Consider the following 18,351-nt stretch of genomic DNA (forward strand, 5'->3'; position numbering starts at 1 on the left):
GACAGGTGTTTTGAAAACTTTCGAAGGAATGGGGTTTAGCAAAGGGTCAACTGTAGGTTATTTTATGACAGAAAGAATGGTACATTTCACCTGCAGGCCACGATTTCCTCTTGGACCAATGGTACCTTCAGGACCCTGGAAAAAGAATAGGAGTTGTTTAAAATGGTGTCATAAACAATACTTTGATCTTAAATGGGTTGTGTTTGATTTAATCATAAAGTGGTAAAGTATGTTATTACAATAAAACAAAACTATACACCTCTTTATAAAGGTCAGTAATTCTACTCAGACTGTACTCTTATACTTGACTGTATCACTAAAACAATGACAAAAAACACAATGTACTATATATTTTAATAGTTTAAAAGGCAACATACTCTGTCTCCCTTTATTCCAGGTGTACCACACTCCCCTCTCTCTCCCTGTAAAACAGGAAACAGCAGTTTAGTGAAGTCTTTAGCATCGCATCATTTTGTATAATTTCAGGTTTATTACACAGAGTGCAATTGATCTCAGAATAATGGGTTTTAATATTCCAGCCAGGAGCTGCTTTACAACTGCTAATGACATGGGATTTACGTAATTAAATTCCTTTAACAGAAAAGTAACTAGAGATACTTGCAGACAGGCTTGACATTAAACACGGATGAAAAAAAAGGGGAACAAAATGCCATGATATTTCCAAAGTCTTTTCTGTGTACGCTCCCTTTCAGGTCTGGAAAACATACAGTCAGGTCCATAATTATTTGGACAATGATACAGTTGTCATCATTTTTGGCTCTGTACACCACCACAATGGGTTTTAAATGAAACAATGAATACCTGCTTAAAGTGCAGACTCTCAGCTTTCATTTAAGGCTTTTTTCAAAAATGTAGTATGAACCGTGTAGGAATGACAACCATTTCTTCACACAGTCCCCCAACTTTAAGGGCTCATAAGTATTTGGACAAACTAACATAATCATCAATTAAACAGTCAGTTTTAATACTTGGTTGCAAATCCTTTACAGTCAATGACTGCCTCAAGTGTTGGACACATAGACATCACCAGATGCTGGGTTTCTTCCCTGGTGATGCTCTGCCAGCCCTTTACTGCAGCCGTCTGCACTTCCTGCTTGTGTTTTGGGTGTTTTGCCCTCAGTTTTGGCTTCAGCAAGAGAAACGCATGCTCAGTTGGATTCAGGTCAGATGATATGACTTGGCCGTTGCAGAACATTCCACTTCTTTGCCTTAAAAATGTCTTTGGTTGCTTTTGCAGTATGCTTCAGGTCAATGTCCATCTGCATTGTGAAGCATCGTCCAATGGGTTTTGAAGCATTTGGTTGAATCTGAGCAGATAATGGTGCCCCAAACACTTCAGCTTTCATCCTGCTGCTCTTCTCAGCAGTCACATCATCAATAAATACAAGAGAACCAGTTCCACTGGCAGCCATACATGGCCATGACATAACAGTACCTCCACCATGCTTCACTGATGAGGTGGTGTGCTTTGGATCATGAGCAGTTCCTTCCCTTCTTCCTTCTCTTGTCTTCCCATCATTCTGGTAGTTGATCTTTGTTTTATCTGTCCATAGTATGCTGTTCCACAACTGTACAGGCTTTTTAGATGGTTTTTGACAAACTCTAATCTGGCCTTCCATTTTTAAGGCTAACCATTGGTTTGCATCTTGTGATAAACCCTCTGTATTTATTCTAGTGAAGTCTTGTCTTGCTTACAAGAGCAGCAGGATGAAAGCTGAAGTGTTTGGGGCACCATTATCTGCTCAGATTCAACTAAATGCTTCAAAACTCATTGGACGATGCTTCACAGTGCAGTTGGACAATGACCTGAAGCATACTGCAAAAGCAACCAAAGACATTTTTAAGGCAAAGAAGTGGAATGTTCTGCAATGGCCAAGTCATATCATCTGACCTGAATCCAATTGAGCATGCGTTTCTCTTGCTGAAGCCAAAACTGAGGGCAAAACACCCAAAACACAAGCAGGAAGTGCAGACGGCTGCAGTAAAGGGCTGGCAGAGCATCACCAGGGAAGAAACCCAGCATCTGGTGATGTCTATGTGTCCAACACTTGAGGCAGTCATTGACTGTAAAGGATTTGCAACCAAGTATTAAAACTGACTGTTTAATTGATGATTATGTTAGTTTGTCCAAATACTTATGAGCCCTTAAAGTTGGGGGACTGTGTGAAGAAATGGTTGTCATTCCTACACGGTTCATACTACATTTTTGAAAAAAGCCTTAAATGAAAGCTGAGAGTCTGCACTTTAAGCAGGTATTCATTGTTTCATTTAAAACCCACTGTGGTGGTGTACAGAGCCAAAATGATGACAACTGTATCATTGTCCAAATAATTATGGACCTGACTGTAATTCTTCAGTCTCTCTCATTGTTGCAGATTTTCCACAGGCGTGGGAACCCGATACTTCGACAAACCATGGGGGCATATGGAGAGACTCTACAGAAGAATCCATACAATACCTTCTCTCCTTTGTATCCCGCTTTTCCCTGTGTGTACAAAACAGACTTGTTAAGTAAGGAGGAGACGGGCAACGACCAAAACACTGCCACACAGACTGAAGAACAGAGCGTCCTTTTAGAACAATGACTGATGTGAAAATGAAACAAATCTTATAGATTTTATCCACATTTGTGAATCTTGACTTGATCTAAATTTAAGATACTCACCTCTGCTCCTTCCCGACCTGGAAGACCACTGAGCCCACCCTCACCCTGAGGGATAGAGGAATGTAAGGTTTTACTAGGAAAGGCAACCATCCTGGTTTGTACCAACAATATTTTTGATCTGGTTGTAATATGCAGTTTGATTTAAAACAACAACAATTAATGGTTCAATAAGTGTGCAGCACCTTCTGTCCTTTTGTGCCGGGGCTTCCATCATCTCCAGGACGCCCCTTTTTGCCCTAAAGAGAAAGTCACGAAGGCACCATTAGGCAGAAAAATCAACTCATAACTTAATAATATTTAGTAACCCCTTTAATAGAATTAATTTCAATAATAGTATACATATAAAATCTTTTAAAGGTAAGCATCACTCACTAGTTGACTTGCTGGATGCATTGAAAAGACCACATGATAAAAAAAAAAGCTGCAGGATATATTTCATTTTATAATTAAGAGCTAAATATTAACAGGCGTCATCTGAACAATGACAGAATAGAAATGCAAAAAAGTATTAAGTGGATACTGAAAATGAGGGTCAATAAAGTGGTGCAAGTTAAAAGGCGGCTCCATTATTTTGTCTTTTTTTTGAGGTTTTGATATTATTTTGTGGCTTCCCACTAGAGTTCCTTATGCATTCAAATCCAAAAATTCAAATTTTGGTCTAAATACATATTTTTTAGTGCCAACGTGACAATATGTTGGTTTCTGCACTATGTTGCTGCTACATATAAATCCACATACTGCTGTGGACGCCATGTTAGCTTGGCTCCGAAGTCACACAACACAAACAAACTAAACGATTGAGTGGGTGGTAGACCAGCATTTCTCATGTGCGGTGAGGTACAATTACTATTTATGTCTATGGAGTCTGGTGGATTTGAAGAGTGTAATAAATCGGCCTCAGTTTCCTGCTGAAAAGGCTTGTCTGACAGCAATATAAAGTGGTAAAATATTCTTAATATATCATACAATTAACTGATATTGATACTTTTTAGGTGGCCCTTATTTCAGGCTAACGCCACCAGACGTCTTTGAGGGAAACAATAGTTTTACCTTGCAAAAAACAAGTTGCTGGTCTCCCACTGTCTCTGACTGGTTAGTTAGTTTATGTTATTGTGTGACTTTTGAAACCAAACTAACATGGCGTCCACAGCAGTAGGCTATAATAATTAAACTGCATCATCTTCCACCTCTAAACTCAAATATTCCAAGTTAACATTTTCCTCACTCTCTATGCTTACACTGTAAGCGAATGGTGTGTCTGAGGTGGGTGAAGGAGGGGAGGGAACCTACGTGTTGTAACCTACGTCAAAACACTTTTTGCTCATGGCTGAGTTTCCACTTGAAAAACATGGGGGAAAACGCAGACCAACCCTTTTACTAATTAAATGCTACTATGTGAAAAATACCTAACCATGAGGCTTGGCTCATGATGACAGGAAAAATGTTACATCATCCCTGCCAGCCCTATTCTAAAGGTTAACTAGATATTAATCATTTCTCTGACTGATAACAAGAAAAAACTATAATGCAAGACATTTGTGTTTTTGTTGAGAGTCAGATGAGAAGATCAGTAACATACTCTCATGTCTGCTATGGCTACAGCCTGCAGCTAGTTAGCTTAGCATAAAGACTGGAAGCAGAGGGAAACAGGTAGCCTGGCTCTAGCTAAACAAGAAAACGTTTGAGTGGTAAGACTTTGAGGTGGTAACACGCGGATTTGGTTACCTGGACAAAGCTAACATAGCTGTTTCGCACCATTTCCAGTCTTTATGCTAAGCTAGGCTAACTGGCTGCTGGATGTAGCTTCATATTTAGCGTGCAGACATGAGAGTGGTAGAAATTTTCTCACTTAACTCTTGCAAGAAAGCAAACAAGTGTATATTACTTCAAATTTGGCGGTGATTTGTTGTTCTACAATAGATAGGCTTCTTTAACAATAGCTGTAAATCAGAATGTAGCTTTAAGAATAGCCTTATTGGCTGCCTTTTGTTCTGCAATAAGCCATGTGAGAGCTCTTTTTGTTGACCTATATAGGCCTCATGGCAGCAACATGTTTGAAGTGCAGCATGGATAAAGGCCATTGAGTCTGGGAGCAGATGAGTCAGAGAGGACTTCAAGTTGTCTGCATCTGTGTGTCTGTGTGTGTGTGTGAGAGAGGACTCACCCAAACAACAGTCTGGCTCTTCTCTCTGTTTTCATGCATGTGTGTTATGGACTGTGCATGTTCTTATCTTCCAACTATCTCCCTGTCTGTATGTCTTTGTCTGCACACACTGCTTCCTCCAGTGTGCGCCTGTTACCAGTGATGTGAAACAGCTTTTGTTCGGAGCATTAAGTTTAAGGGGGTAATTACTCTGTTCTCATCCTGTGAAAATACATCAAAGCAAAACCACTACTTCTAATTGTGGCTGACCTTCTCCGTGTAATAAAAGAAGGTTTCACATCACGACACAGCTTTGGCAGGCAAAGAAAGTCATGCATGTAACATCTTATCCACCAAGCATGTGTCCTCAGACAATCCCAAGTGGCTGGGTTCTTTCAACAGACATGATTCTACTGATTTCCCATGTATATATCTGTTTCAGCCTGTTCTCAATAAACTGTAAGAGGAATGTAAGGTATTTGCTTTACTCTCACTGCTGCAGGGAAACAGAGCTTCGCAAAACTGCACAATTTACTAAAACCTCCAAAACCTTGCAATTATGCAGCCTGTTAGCATTAAGGGTGCCTTTGTCAGCTGTGTTGTCCTCTACAGCGCTTCATAAGGAGCCAGTTTAGGAGTAATTTAGAGGCATCAGAGGAAAACATGTGTTTTTCAAAAACACAGACTTAATCTCTTTGTATGTTTGTAGCAGAGGAGGGCCAATATGAAACCCCAAAGAGTTCAATAAATGAAACAGAGTGCACCTGGGTGAGAAGAGTCACACTGCTGCTAATCAGCTATAGCTAAACACCATTCCTTATGACGCATTATTAAGGATCCACGCGCATGCTGGTTCGAGACGGTTAGGCGTAGGGCAAAGAGGTCGTGGTTAGGGCTAGAATTAGCCAGTCTTGGACATTCTGGATAAGTGTTAAATTTACGAGAAAAAAATCCCAATTCTACTGCCAGAAAGTCAGGTGACGGAGTATAAAGAGTGACACAATCCATACAGGGAGGAAGATGTGGTGGATGAATGGGTAAAATACAGGACTTTTACGTAGGAGACATATAAGTGAATGTTAGCTTCACAATTTCAAACTTAGCTGATTTATTATTATCAGTTTTTAGTATGCAGCTTTGTTTTTTCCTTGTGGTGACCTCAGAGTATTTTTAAATTATAAGTGTGCATTATTTAGTCAAAAATAAAACACAAGACTTATTCTAAGTCTTTATGTCTGGAAAATGTATCAGGACAGAAAGTTTAAAGTTCACCAACTTCGTTCCATGAGCTGTCAAAAGTTGCCAATGCTAAATAATGTAAGTTCTTATTCAAATGCACAAGCACACTATAAATGGACTTGTTGGCTGCGGACACCTGGGTGCTAATACCATCTGCCATGATGAAAATGGCATTATAAAATAATCATAAAAATGTAATGTGTAAAAAAACGATTTGTGAAATAAACTCAACTAAATGTTATTGTAATTGCATAATCATTATTTTCATAGTAACAGAGATTTATTGGACATTATTTTACTTTCATGATAGACATTGTATTAAAAAATGAACAGTCCACTAAACCTCTCTCTTGAGCTCACCAAGGCTGCAAAAGCTACCAACCTTTCCTGCTAATTAGCTGATTAAAAAGGACATGTCGTCAGGTTTGTGTCTGTGTGCTCTGTTTATTTAACACTGCAGCTAGATAGTTAATTAAGAACAACTCTGACACTGTAGACATTTGATCTGTGCTAACAGATGCTAAGTGGCTAAATTTGGTTGCAGTTGTTGAGCATGATAGCTTCAGAAGCAGGGGGCATGAGTTTGGCTGAGAATCTGTATATAGAGATTAATAATGATATTAAATAAAGTCCTAAAAAACTGTCATTAAGATAATAAGGGATGAATAATCATTCTGACTTATTTACTGACTGAATCTTGAACACCACATATGTAAATGCCATGTCTGTGACTGGACTGTAGGAGGAATACTTACAGGAGGGCCGAGGGCTCCCCTCTCACCCTTTTCACAGGCACACGTGCTCTGGGCCAGAGGACACTTCAAACACAGTGAAAGAACGTCAGATGGGCCATCCAGGGACACAAATCAAGAGATGTGCAGAAAGACCGCAGTCTCGAGACTTACCCCTTCATCCGCCAGCGACGTCTGTGGAGCAACAAACACAAGAATGTCAAGATGTTGTCAGACTTACTCCATATGGTTCATTTATACCCCACCGGCAAACATTTACTGAGAGAGATCTAAGAAAACTTTCCGAACTCTGAATCTGAGGTAAACTTTTAATTCTGGTCTTAAAGTGACATTGTAGGATTAGACTGCAGCCAAAAACACCTGCTACTCAAACACCCAATTAAACTTGCTCACAGCTGGCCTGGGTTCAACTTGTCAAATGGCCCTCAACCCCTCCTCCACCTGACTCTGTGACTGGACTCACATCCTGCATTTCCTCTTGTAACAGATACTTCTTGCCAGAGCCCTGTTTTTCACCCCACGGGTTGCTTTTCTCTTCAAAGCTAACCGCATTCTCTACACAAGGGAGAATGGTCGAAATTCCACCGAGAGTAAACGCAAACCACATGCATTGATCAGTAAAATAGCCTTGCTTAACATCCAGGGGATGTTTCCGTAGTCTGGGAGGGGTGTCTGAAAAACACAGACAGTCGGAGCAATGCATTCGAATGCTGACACTAAAGATTAAAGACAGTTTCTCAGCTGAGACGGAGGCACATGCTTATGACATACAGATGCTGCCTGTGCAGGGCAACGAGATGAAAGTCTGGTTGTGGACTAGCTTCTCTTGCATGCAAGCAGAATTGCAGGTTGTCAGGTTCAATGCTGTAGGAGCCTCAGAGCTTCAGCTTTCTATAAAGTTCTCCCTTATCATATTTGGATGTGTACCACCTGTGTCAACAGCAAGCCTGAGTTTGAAGTGGTGTTTGAGGAGCTGCTTGAATGATGTAGCGTGCATGCATGTTCTTGCAGGGCTCCTGCTCTATTACTGTCCCCGATTTTCCCACAAAGAGTTTTAATGCGGAGCATATGTTACAGCTAACAGCCTGGTAGTGCAGGATGTTGCTGTGCAGCACATGTTCTAATTATCTTGGTGGAAATCAACGGTCGGTTTATGAAAATAGTAACCCCAATCACTCAAGTCAGGATAAACAACTGGAAGTACAGACAAACTCTGTCTTAGTTACCTTCAAACACATGCATGGCCAAAGAAGAATTTCAGAGCTTGCGATTTTTTCGACCAACTGCTGGTTTTAGAGTGAATGTCAGAGTGAATTTAATCTTACAGTGATGACCTTGGTGATGACAGCAGATCTGTTACTATGGCAGCAGGTAGCAGGTGTACATCAGGGATGCAATAAGGCAAGAAATAAAGCAGTGGGTGGTGTTGAGGACGGCACAGAGGAAGAGCTTATTGGGTGCATGGAGATGCTAACATTTGATTCATTTGGCAAAAGTCACTCTGCATGATGGCTTTTTGAAGCTCCAACCTGCCATTACTGAGAATAAACAACTACCAAACATGCATGTAATTTCACAAAATGTAAGTGCCGAAGAAACATAGGTGAGTGATTACATGCAAGTCTGATTAATGACAATGTGATTAGAGAGCTGACTTTGAGGAGTTTACATGATCTTGCAAGTGATTTTTGTAATTGGAGGATTCTAGTGCAACTTTTGTTGAACAAAGAAACAATATGGGCACAAAGAAACAGCTGAAACAAAGTTCAACAGTAGCTCAAGGAAAGACGGGTCATCAGCTCAGCAAACTGACTCAGTAATGTGCATCACACAACCACATCTCATTAAAGTTTACTTTCATTGGCCAACATAAGCTACTGGTCATTTCAGACTACACAAGGCTGTAGCAGAAGAACTCCTGTGTGTAATGAAGCGACCAAGGGTGCATTTAACTGCTTATACTTTTAGTTTTTGATTTGTAAGAGGAAAAACTGTTTTGGCTTTTTTCAGAAACTACACAATCATGCATAATAGCACAAACTAAAAAGCTGACAATGAGTAGACAACTATAACTTCACCACATCTGAATAATAGCATCTTTTACTCACAATCTCCTTGATGAATTTATCCACAATGCCTCTGTCCTGCAGGTTGTGAAGGTAGCGTGATGCTGGGGAGCTAGCAATCAGCCGCAACTGAGCCATATTGGCGGCCTCATTGGCTTCAGGTGTGATGCCTATGGTGAAGAAGCGGACGCCCTGGTTCTTGGCATCAGCCACAGCTGAAAATATGTCTGGGTTCCTGGGGTGCGAGATGCCGTCAAAGAGCAGAACGGCCACCTTTATGCTCCTGAGATCCGACTCCTCCAGGTAAATACGGGTGAGGTTGGTGATGGCGTAAGTGGTGTAGGTGCCATGACCAATGTACACAATGGGAGTGATCCGGGCCTTGAAGTCGTCGATGCCCCTCCACTGTTTGAAGGTCTGCTCTATGATGACATGGCTGCTGTACTGAAGGAGAGCTGCCCGGGCGCTGAGGCCCCGGCCGGTCTGCAGACGGAGGTTCTGCAGTCGGTCCATCACATCTGTGACAAAGCGCTTCTCCTGGGCATGGTTGTCTTTGGCGCTCTCTGAGCTGTCGATCAGAAAGGCTAACTCCAAACTGCAATCTTCATCAATGAGGGCTGAAATTGAAGAGGAGATAGCCAATTATTAACAGTGAGGATTGAAGGTTTTAAAGGACAGCTGCATTATTATTAGTTTGCTTTTTTTTAATCATTGTAGAGCTTTCCAGTCCATTCAAATTTTGGTTGAAGTGCATATGTTTTAGTGTCCAAATGCTATGTTCCCCAAGCCATTCTCAAAATATTTTCCCACATGACCTGACGTAGATGTCTGTATGGTGATGTTGCAACAGATGAACCTACTAGTCTGCCTAATGTAAATCTTGTGACTCTGCCTTCTTTGGGAATTGTGTGAAATCAGTGTTCCAAATTTGCTATATTCCTTTAACCCCCCAAACTGGCACAGAAGCTAACCAACCGATTGAGGCAGTGGTACAGCCGAAACGTCCATGTTTTGGAAGGGAAAATTACTGATTTTTCAAGTCTGGTGACTCTGTAGGGAGTGATCGAAAAGAGCTGTCTGACGGCAAGGTAAAATGGTGAATATAATACACTGACTCCGGATAAGTAGCTCATACAACTCCACTTCAAAAAATCCTTGGTGGGGCGTCAGGAGTGTAGTGGATAGTGCCGGCGCCCTACGTATAGAGGCGATGCCTGGCTGCAGCGGTTGCAGGTTCAACTCTGGCTTGCAACCCTTTGCTGCATGTCAACCCCCACTCTCTCTCTTTCTCACCCCATTTCACTCTGTCCTGTGCATTAAAGGCAAAAAGCCCAAAAAAATAACCTTAAAAAAAAAATCCTTGGTGAAACCCCTTTCAGTTTTTATTATTACTATCAGTGCCTGCTGCACTAAACTACGTCACTGCTTTTTGCTAACAGCTGAGTGGGCGTTTCCCAGGCCTCCAGGAAGTGTGTCAAACTTTCAAGCTAACTGTTACCTCTCTCTCTCAGTGACAGCTTACCAGCTCCGAACCATAGTTGGGAACAGGCTTATTAACATTAATTTTAACTTGGCTCTTTATCAGGCGGTAACTAGCTAGCGGTCTGGGTCACTCTGCAGAAGGAAGGATGGTGAGGCGTTCAGGTGCTGTTCACTAGCACTGGCTTCATTGCAGTCTTCACCACAAAACAATAAACTCTGCCTTCTCCTGGGGTCTAACAGTAGCCTTGAGCTTATTTATACACTTAATTCTACTGCTATCATCACTATTTGCTGCCTGTGTCTTCACCATGGCACCCTGAAAGAAGCACTCGCATACACCGAAGCACTCATGGCACATTCACCACCAGCCTAACTGGGGAAAAAGGGTGAGCTGGTAACACAATGTTACACGAACTGTGCAACTACAACTTCAAGGTGCTGTGATGGCATGGGGCTCAAAGGACTTTTTCCTATACTTACAATTGGATAAATGCATCTGTACATCAGTGGATAGAATTTTTGAGCATCAAAGCATTATTAGATCAATTTGGTCCCTGTCCCTGTCAAGTTAGCAGAGAGCTAAACCAGGAGGTAGCCACTTGGTCTGCAAAGTCTCTGGTGCGCTTGTGCCTCAGGCGCAATGATGCGGACGATCCAGATAATTTTGGTGCCACTGAACCACTTTCTTAGGAATGAACGGGGCCCCACCTACAATGCTGTGTCCCGTTCTCTTTACACATCCATGGCGTTTCCATTTAAAACACCAGAAAAGAACGCAGATGCCCTTTGAAGATGTAGTTTGACATTTAAGGAAATACACTTGTTTTCATGGTGAGAGTTAAGTGAAAAGAACTGTACTCTCAAGGACTCTCAAGTCTGGATGCTATATGAAACTAGAGCTAGCTGCTGGTTAGCTTAGCTTAGCATAAAGTCTAGAAATAGGGAGCAGCTGCTAGCCTTGGCATGGCTTTTTAGAAGGAGTGTGTAAATCTTGGCATTTCATCATTAGACGATAGCTGTTTTGGCTTCTTAACAAGCCTGTGACTTAACAAATTACCAAGTTACTTGCACATGAGGTATTTTGCCTGTATCTCTCGTTGCCAAGTTGGTTCCCCAGGCCTTTTCAATCAAGATACATCATTTTTTACTTTCATATCCAGCCAAATATAAAGATCCAAGTGATTACAGCCAAATGGATTTTATGAGTCAGGGAGAAATCTTTATCTGCGGAGCCTTCAGAGAGGGTAAAGGTGATTTATTGACTGTTTAGGCTCTATAGGCTCTTGCCTTTTCAGGAAAAGTGTGATAAGTTCATGAATGTGACATATAATTTTGAAGAGGAAATAAAAGTAACTCAACTTGCAGCACCAACCTTCAGCAATGGAAGGAGGTCACAGATCTAATATAGGCTGAGGATAAATCACATTAATCTTCACGGAAATATGTCACAGAGAGAATGTGCCTGGGGAAACGGAATTCTGAGCGAATAAAACATTTGGGTAACAGAGCACTGAACGGTCACACAGGAGATGGATGGCTCTGAGAAGCCTGAGAGATATGATCAATCCAAGTGGATTGCATCCTCCAGCGATGTCCTTGTTGAGTATCATGTTCTATTTTTTTTACCTGTGGCAGCAGCCTTTTTTTCCCTGTGATGAAAAAGTGAAAGATGTCCTGCCTGCACAAATTCCACACCACTTTCCCAAGTAAGAGCATCAGTGGAAAAGAGCCAATAAGACAGCCCCCCAGAAAAATGTAAAGAGACTACTTTAGACTTACATTTGCCATTTTGTGGTATGGCATTGGAGGGATTTACTTTGCTCTTCTTCTTCGTTGTCACCACTTCCTCATAGTCTTCGTCATAGTCCTGTGCCAAAAGACCCTGAAGTCCCCACAGCAGCAGGAGCCAGTGCAGTGAGGGGACCATGACTTCCCTAAGAGATGAAGAGAAAACAGAGATGGATAAAAAGACCCAGACACGTCCTCACATTTTAATACAGTACCTTCCAAAAAAACTGCACACACTCAGAGAACAAGCTTTAACAAGCATGTGTGTTTGAGACTCAGGTATAAAGCATGCATAACTCACAATGTTGCTGACTTAGGTCTCCAATGCGTTCAGCTCTATAAAGCAATCCTGGCAGTGAGGAAATTCAGAAAAAGTGCAAAAACTGAAAAGGAGATATTCTTCATTCACAGTTAGTTTGTTTCCATGTCCTGAGCATCAAGCTGATTGTCCTCGTCCAGGGTTGCAGAAGTTGAGTCTGTGGGTTAAGTGGGCACTTTTTGGTGACACCAGCAGCACCAGCACCAGCAGCAGCAGCAGTAGTACGTTGCCAAAAGTTTAGACTGTATTCTGGTTCTCATGAGACTCAAGCCATTCTAAGCTCGCAGTAAATTAAGGGAAGTCCAGCCCTTTTTTAAACTCACTCACTCCCATTTAGGGGAGAGCGTGGGAGGGGTGCCTGGGGAGGCAGACACTTCAGAAATCCCTCAACATGACAGAGCAATGAGTGCACCCCCCTCCCCCAATATTTTATTTGTCATTTTTATTTAGTTAGCCACGCTATTTCAAAAACGGACAAAAAGGAAAGCCCGTGGGAATAACAGCAATTTGTTCGAGACAGCTGGTTAAAATCAAAACAGGGCTTTATTGGGTTTTTTGCCAATGTGTTGTGGGGTAGCTACCATAAGCACATCAAGGTCATGTCCTTGGTAATATTTCTGCAAAGCTAGCAACCTTACATTACAAGTTTTTCCTGAGGCTGACTCTAATGTTTCTAACTAAGTCTTCATTGGCAAAAAGCTCAGTAAATTAAAGCAGGATTATCTTACTTCTGAAAAAGGAAACAACAGAATCATCCTTTTAGAAGAGTTGAATTCATAAGCCATAAAACACACATGCTCAATTCAGTGCACTCAGCTGCACTTGGCCTGGTATGACAAGTAGCTAATGGTGGCCAATGTCTGTGCATGTTAGCTAACTTTATTGCTTTTGAGTTCACAGTCACCAAAGTTGAACTCTACATGATGCAAAGGTGCAAATTTGCTTTTATAAACCCTTTTGTTCGCATCAAATGGAAGTGAACAGAAGATTTAATTTTGCCCATGTGTGACCATACCCTGATACTGTAATGGTCACTTAGGGCCACAGTGCACTGTTTAGCAAAGGTTACATAGTGTGCGTTTATATACCCATACTACCATACCATTTCGTATGCCAGAAAAAGATTTAATGTGTGCCAAATCCATAGTACACAAAATGCAGTATGCCAAAAATACCAGGATATCCTCCTGCAGTGGTTCCCAACTGGTGGGTCGTGGTCCAAAAGTGGGTTACGGGTCCATTCTGAATGGACCACAAGTGAAGCGTGAATGTTTTAAGTTTGAAGTAGAGCACATTCCCAATTGGAGCTTTTACTTTGAAGTGACGTTTCCTGCTGTAGAGTGAAGTAAATAATGGACAGCTAATGAATAGAAACAGCAAACTAGCTTGACAACAATACCTCTGGAAATATTAAACTGTGAAATGTGGACACTATGGCTGGACCAGTTGGGAACCACTGTCCTACTGCATCTAGTTGCATTTAGCAGTATGCAAGCCAGCAAGCTGTTGATGCCTTGGTAAAAAAGCAACAGCTTTTTCATGACACTATCCCAGGTCATGTTATCCTCATACAATGGTATGTATGATGATAATGCATATTCAACACTTCATATGAAATCTAACGAATTAAAGTTCCAGGACTGACATTATGTACTTGCAAATTTACGCAGATTAGGTTTAGGAAAAGAACGTTTGTGACAATGTACCTTAAAATAAGTTTACTTGATTTCACACAGGACACAAACACCAATCTGCTGGGGGAAAGCTATGTGTTTTTTGGCCCATCCACCACCACAACCTATCTTCTTACACTGAGTTTTGGTCCTTTCTTTTTAACTCCTGTCAGCGCATTTGTCATGTGACCACAGCCTTCCAGATTATGTGGGTTATATACAAATTGTGGTGCATAACCTTGTGTAGGTATACCTACCAACAGGTCATGAGAACAGCCTGCCCTGCTCATATATTTCCTCACTTCAAAACATTAATATGATACCTAAGAAAAAATACATAATTGTGGTTTGCAGAAAAGTACAATGCCAACATTTACTTCTGGGGACTGGGCTGCACTTCAAGCGACCCCTTTCACATTACACATAATCATATAATCCATTGTTGTTATAAAACAACATTTTTATAGCTGCTTTAAAGTCTGTATTATTCATGTTTGCTTTAATTGTGCCCCCAGAGGCCTGGAAAAGCTGGAAAAGTTTGGATAGGTGATTTATACCTTTAGGCAACACACCTTGCAAGAGCAATGCACCATGATTCATCTGTGACAACACCCAGTGCAGTGATTTGTTAGTCTTTCACTTGGCATGATTTAGTGTAAACACACTTTTCCAGGAGTCAGAAAGAAGTACATCTGTACGAAGGGTAGAGCCATTGTAGCATTTACAGCTAAATACGTATTTCATTCTTTTCTGACAGGACAGGTGTTTGTCTTTTTGTCTACAATCAGATCTTGTTCAGATATCATCAAAATGGTCTGAGATCTACCCTTTATATACAACTCAAGTCTACATTCAAAGTCAGATTCTAGCACACAAACAAGTCTCTTTTCTGGCAGAGGTGTCTTCAAAGCCAGACGTGAAAGGTTATAATAGCGCACTTCCTCCTTAGAATCAGTCCAGTTTTTATTGAAACCTGGTGCGTGTCCTTTTCAGCACCAAAGAAAAGTCTCATAACTCCCTAATCTTATTATAATTCCTATGTAGTCCTAGATCAGAGGAGCCTTAACATCCCATGAGACTGTCTGCAGCCATAAAAGCTGGAACTGGAATCACATAACTCTGCAACAGGGATGACGTTGACGTGTGTTTTTATTGCCTACTGTATTACTGAAAGCAAGGAAAGGTGAGCTGTCACTCAAGAATGTTCCCGCTGAAAGATGGACCTCCTTAAATCTGGTGTTCAGCTCCTTTTGCTGCGCGTGGAGAGCTGATGAAGCAAAGCAAAGGGTTTATGGGAATTATTTCTGTCATCCTAATATTGTGTCTGCTTGGGACTAGTTTGCAGTGAGAAATAGGAGGACGCTGTCTGACCTTAGAGTTTTAAAATGCACTGCTTTGGCTACTTCACAGATATGAATAAAACTTTCATTGCTTCGACACTTGTTTTGTTGCATAATACACAATATATGGCAAATCTAGGACACAGCATAGCCCTGAATTTCAATATGACATGTCTTATACAAATAGAAAACCACAGACTATGAAGTGATGGTATGCTGAAATAGGGCAGCTGCAAATCCACGCGCCTGTTTTGACAATCTTTTTAAAAAGCATTTGGTTTCATAGTTAACTTCTCACTTTCTTGATTTCGTTCACAGCAGGGATTCAGAAATAATGAGCCCACATGTTCACTATGCTGCATCTAAAGTGTGCCTTCTAAAAGCAGACCCCACAGTGTCTTTAAACCCAGCAACTAGGTGACATTCATTCAAGGAATATACAGGAATAGATGAATAAAGATGGTCCTATCTAAATGAGCACAGATGCAGACAGCAATAAAGGGCATCAATAAAAAGCAGGACATGGCTTTTTTTAATTCAGTGCCACGCAGTTTAATTTGAAAGAGCAAATAGTTTCCTCAGAAAAGGCGTGTGGTATAAAAAGAGGAGGAAACATAAGACAAGAGTTTCTTTTATGATGCTGCTGAAGCCACCACTTAGCTCTTTGTTAGTCTATGCCCCTCTAGGTATCTTTCCTGTGACATTTAGTTTAACCACTGTTTTTACAAGATAATGCATGTTCCCTCAACGTATAGTTACAGCAACAAGGAAAACGACTTGTTGATTGTCAGCGGGTGAACAGCAAACTAAATGTAAGAGTACAGAGCTATGAAACTGATATGTATGTCCCAACAAGTTTTCATACCAGTCTTATGTAAAGTGGAGCTGACAGCTGCACCACAGACCCAGGTATAACTAAAAAGAGTCCTTATTGTGTAACTGTCATGGTGCACCAGGGGAATGTGTTATGGGTTGCTGTACCACAAACATTCAGTTAGAGTTGTGTAAGTTGTCAAACACAGTTAAAATGCTTATATGAGTTTTTATCATGTTTTGTCTTGTACCTAACAGTCATTGTCTTTGTCACTGTCTCTTTAGTGCTTAAAGGGAACGTTTGCCACCTTTTATGTGTATGTCTGATAAGTATTGATGGTAACTGTAGTCAGCTGAAGCAAAAACAATTCTCAGTGAGTGCTATATTGATCGAGAAAGCGGAGTTTGCAGCTGCAAAATCTGTAGTTTTTCCTGCATCCCATGCCATCATTTGACACCTCACTTCACTTTATTGCAAGCTAGCTATGTTTCCAACACAATATATGTGTGCATAGTGTTTTGGCTGACTCGGATACTCAGCTGTATATATACAGTACCAGTCAAAAGTTTGGACACACTTTTCCATTCAAGTAAATGGGAAAGCGTGTCCAAACTTTTGACTGGTACTGTATATCGAGCCAGAGCACACCTATTCATTGTTAGAAAATGTCGGTGTTATACATTTCTGCATACCACAGATACATTACAGATTTATATTTCATACATATCATATCAGTATTTCTAAATTGTCACTACATACCCAGCGTCTTGTCAGACACCAAATGTGGGTGTTTTTCATCACTTTTTTTCCCCACTGTGGATAGTGGCACGAAAAGCAGTTGTTTCCAACCAAGATTCTGCCACCAGCACTGGGTATTTTAAACAACAACATAATCTTTTCCAAACAATAATAAAGAGTTTTTTGTACCTAAACCTAAATACAGCATTGTTGAAACAAAAAGAAATGTATGTATGCTATATGATAACATACACATGTAATGCATCCCTGGTTTGCAGAAATGTACAATACCAAAATTTATTGTGGTGATTTGGTTGGTTTACGACCAAAGACATGCAGCGGAGAGAGGACATGTCCAGAGGGATCCTCCAGAGCCCAAGCTGCTGAGAAAAAAAACTGACTGGTGGTGCCTTTGCTTAAATTGCCCTCTGATGCTGACAGAAATGGAATGATTCTGCTGCAATTAATGTCCATGTTTTTGTTGGATGCTGTCAACCCTGAGAGAGCCTGTATGTGCAAAAAGGGCCGTCTACACCAATAACAATTAAAATAAATGTATTGTTTTAAAAATCATTCCAACTCAAGTGGATGATGTATTCTACACAACTATAACACAAGAACCGCGGTGAACGATATGTAAGGGATCAATTTTAGAGTGTGTTGATGAACAATAGAAACACTGACAGCCAATCAAAATCCATCCAAATTCACAGGCTGACACAGCAGCACGTGCTTGGCGCCGCTGTTTCCAGAATATTACCGTTCATCAGTGTGGATGCTCACATCATTATCGTTACAGTTGTCACTCTTGGTGTGGACGGCCCTATAGACAGATGGAAGTTTTCTCTATCGGTTCGACAGAGGTGTGCTGAGGACCCTCTTCAAGATCCTGAAGATAAACTGGAAAAAACAACCAAGACCAGCAAGACCAAGAGGGCAGATGATCAATGAGCAATGCATCCTGGTACATACAGGCACAGCGGACACAGCCCCACAAGCAGGAGAACTCCGCCTTCTTGGTCAATATAGCACACACTGAGTAATTTATTGCTTCAACTGATGACATTTACCATCAACACTGTCAAAGGATCATGAATTCATAGGGATTCATCCACTGGGGACCATGAATGTCTGAACACAATTTCACAGCAATCCATCCAATAGTTGCTGAGATATTTCAGACTGGACCAAAGTGCTGGAATACTGCCTAGAGCCATGCCATGAGCAAGGCAGGGTGAAAAAAAGCATTTACGGCACATCACAGCACCATGAGCTACCATCTGTTTCAATCTGCTATTATCATCACCTTTA

At 41.1% G+C, this 18,351-nt stretch overlaps 1 protein-coding gene across 2 annotated transcripts in view; it reads right to left on the minus strand.

Annotated features, from left to right (window-relative positions):
- The window catches only part of LOC117250192 (uncharacterized), a 39,481-nt gene extending 26,711 nt beyond the window's left edge, over positions 1–12,770 (minus strand). Inside the window, exons 1-10 of one of the 2 annotated variants that reach the window (XM_033616265.2) lie at positions 12,458–12,770; positions 12,148–12,302; positions 8,929–9,503; positions 6,974–6,994; positions 6,824–6,886; positions 2,869–2,922; positions 2,687–2,731; positions 2,480–2,506; positions 378–422; positions 91–135 (exon numbers count right to left, since the gene is read on the minus strand). In XM_033616265.2, coding sequence (XP_033472156.1) covers positions 91–135; positions 378–422; positions 2,480–2,506; positions 2,687–2,731; positions 2,869–2,922; positions 6,824–6,886; positions 6,974–6,994; positions 8,929–9,503; positions 12,148–12,295 — 1,023 coding nt within the window. In that variant the 5' untranslated portion in view covers positions 12,296–12,302; positions 12,458–12,770. The remainder of the gene's footprint in view (positions 1–90; positions 136–377; positions 423–2,479; positions 2,507–2,686; positions 2,732–2,868; positions 2,923–6,823; positions 6,887–6,973; positions 6,995–8,928; positions 9,504–12,147; positions 12,303–12,457) is intronic. The other variant, XM_033616267.2, reaches the window with a different exon arrangement.
- Positions 12,771–18,351: the final 5,581 nt, after the last annotated feature.

Source organism: Epinephelus lanceolatus, chromosome 24 (assembly GCF_041903045.1).
Source record: "Epinephelus lanceolatus isolate andai-2023 chromosome 24, ASM4190304v1, whole genome shotgun sequence".
Lineage (NCBI taxonomy): Eukaryota > Metazoa > Chordata > Actinopteri > Perciformes > Serranidae > Epinephelus > Epinephelus lanceolatus.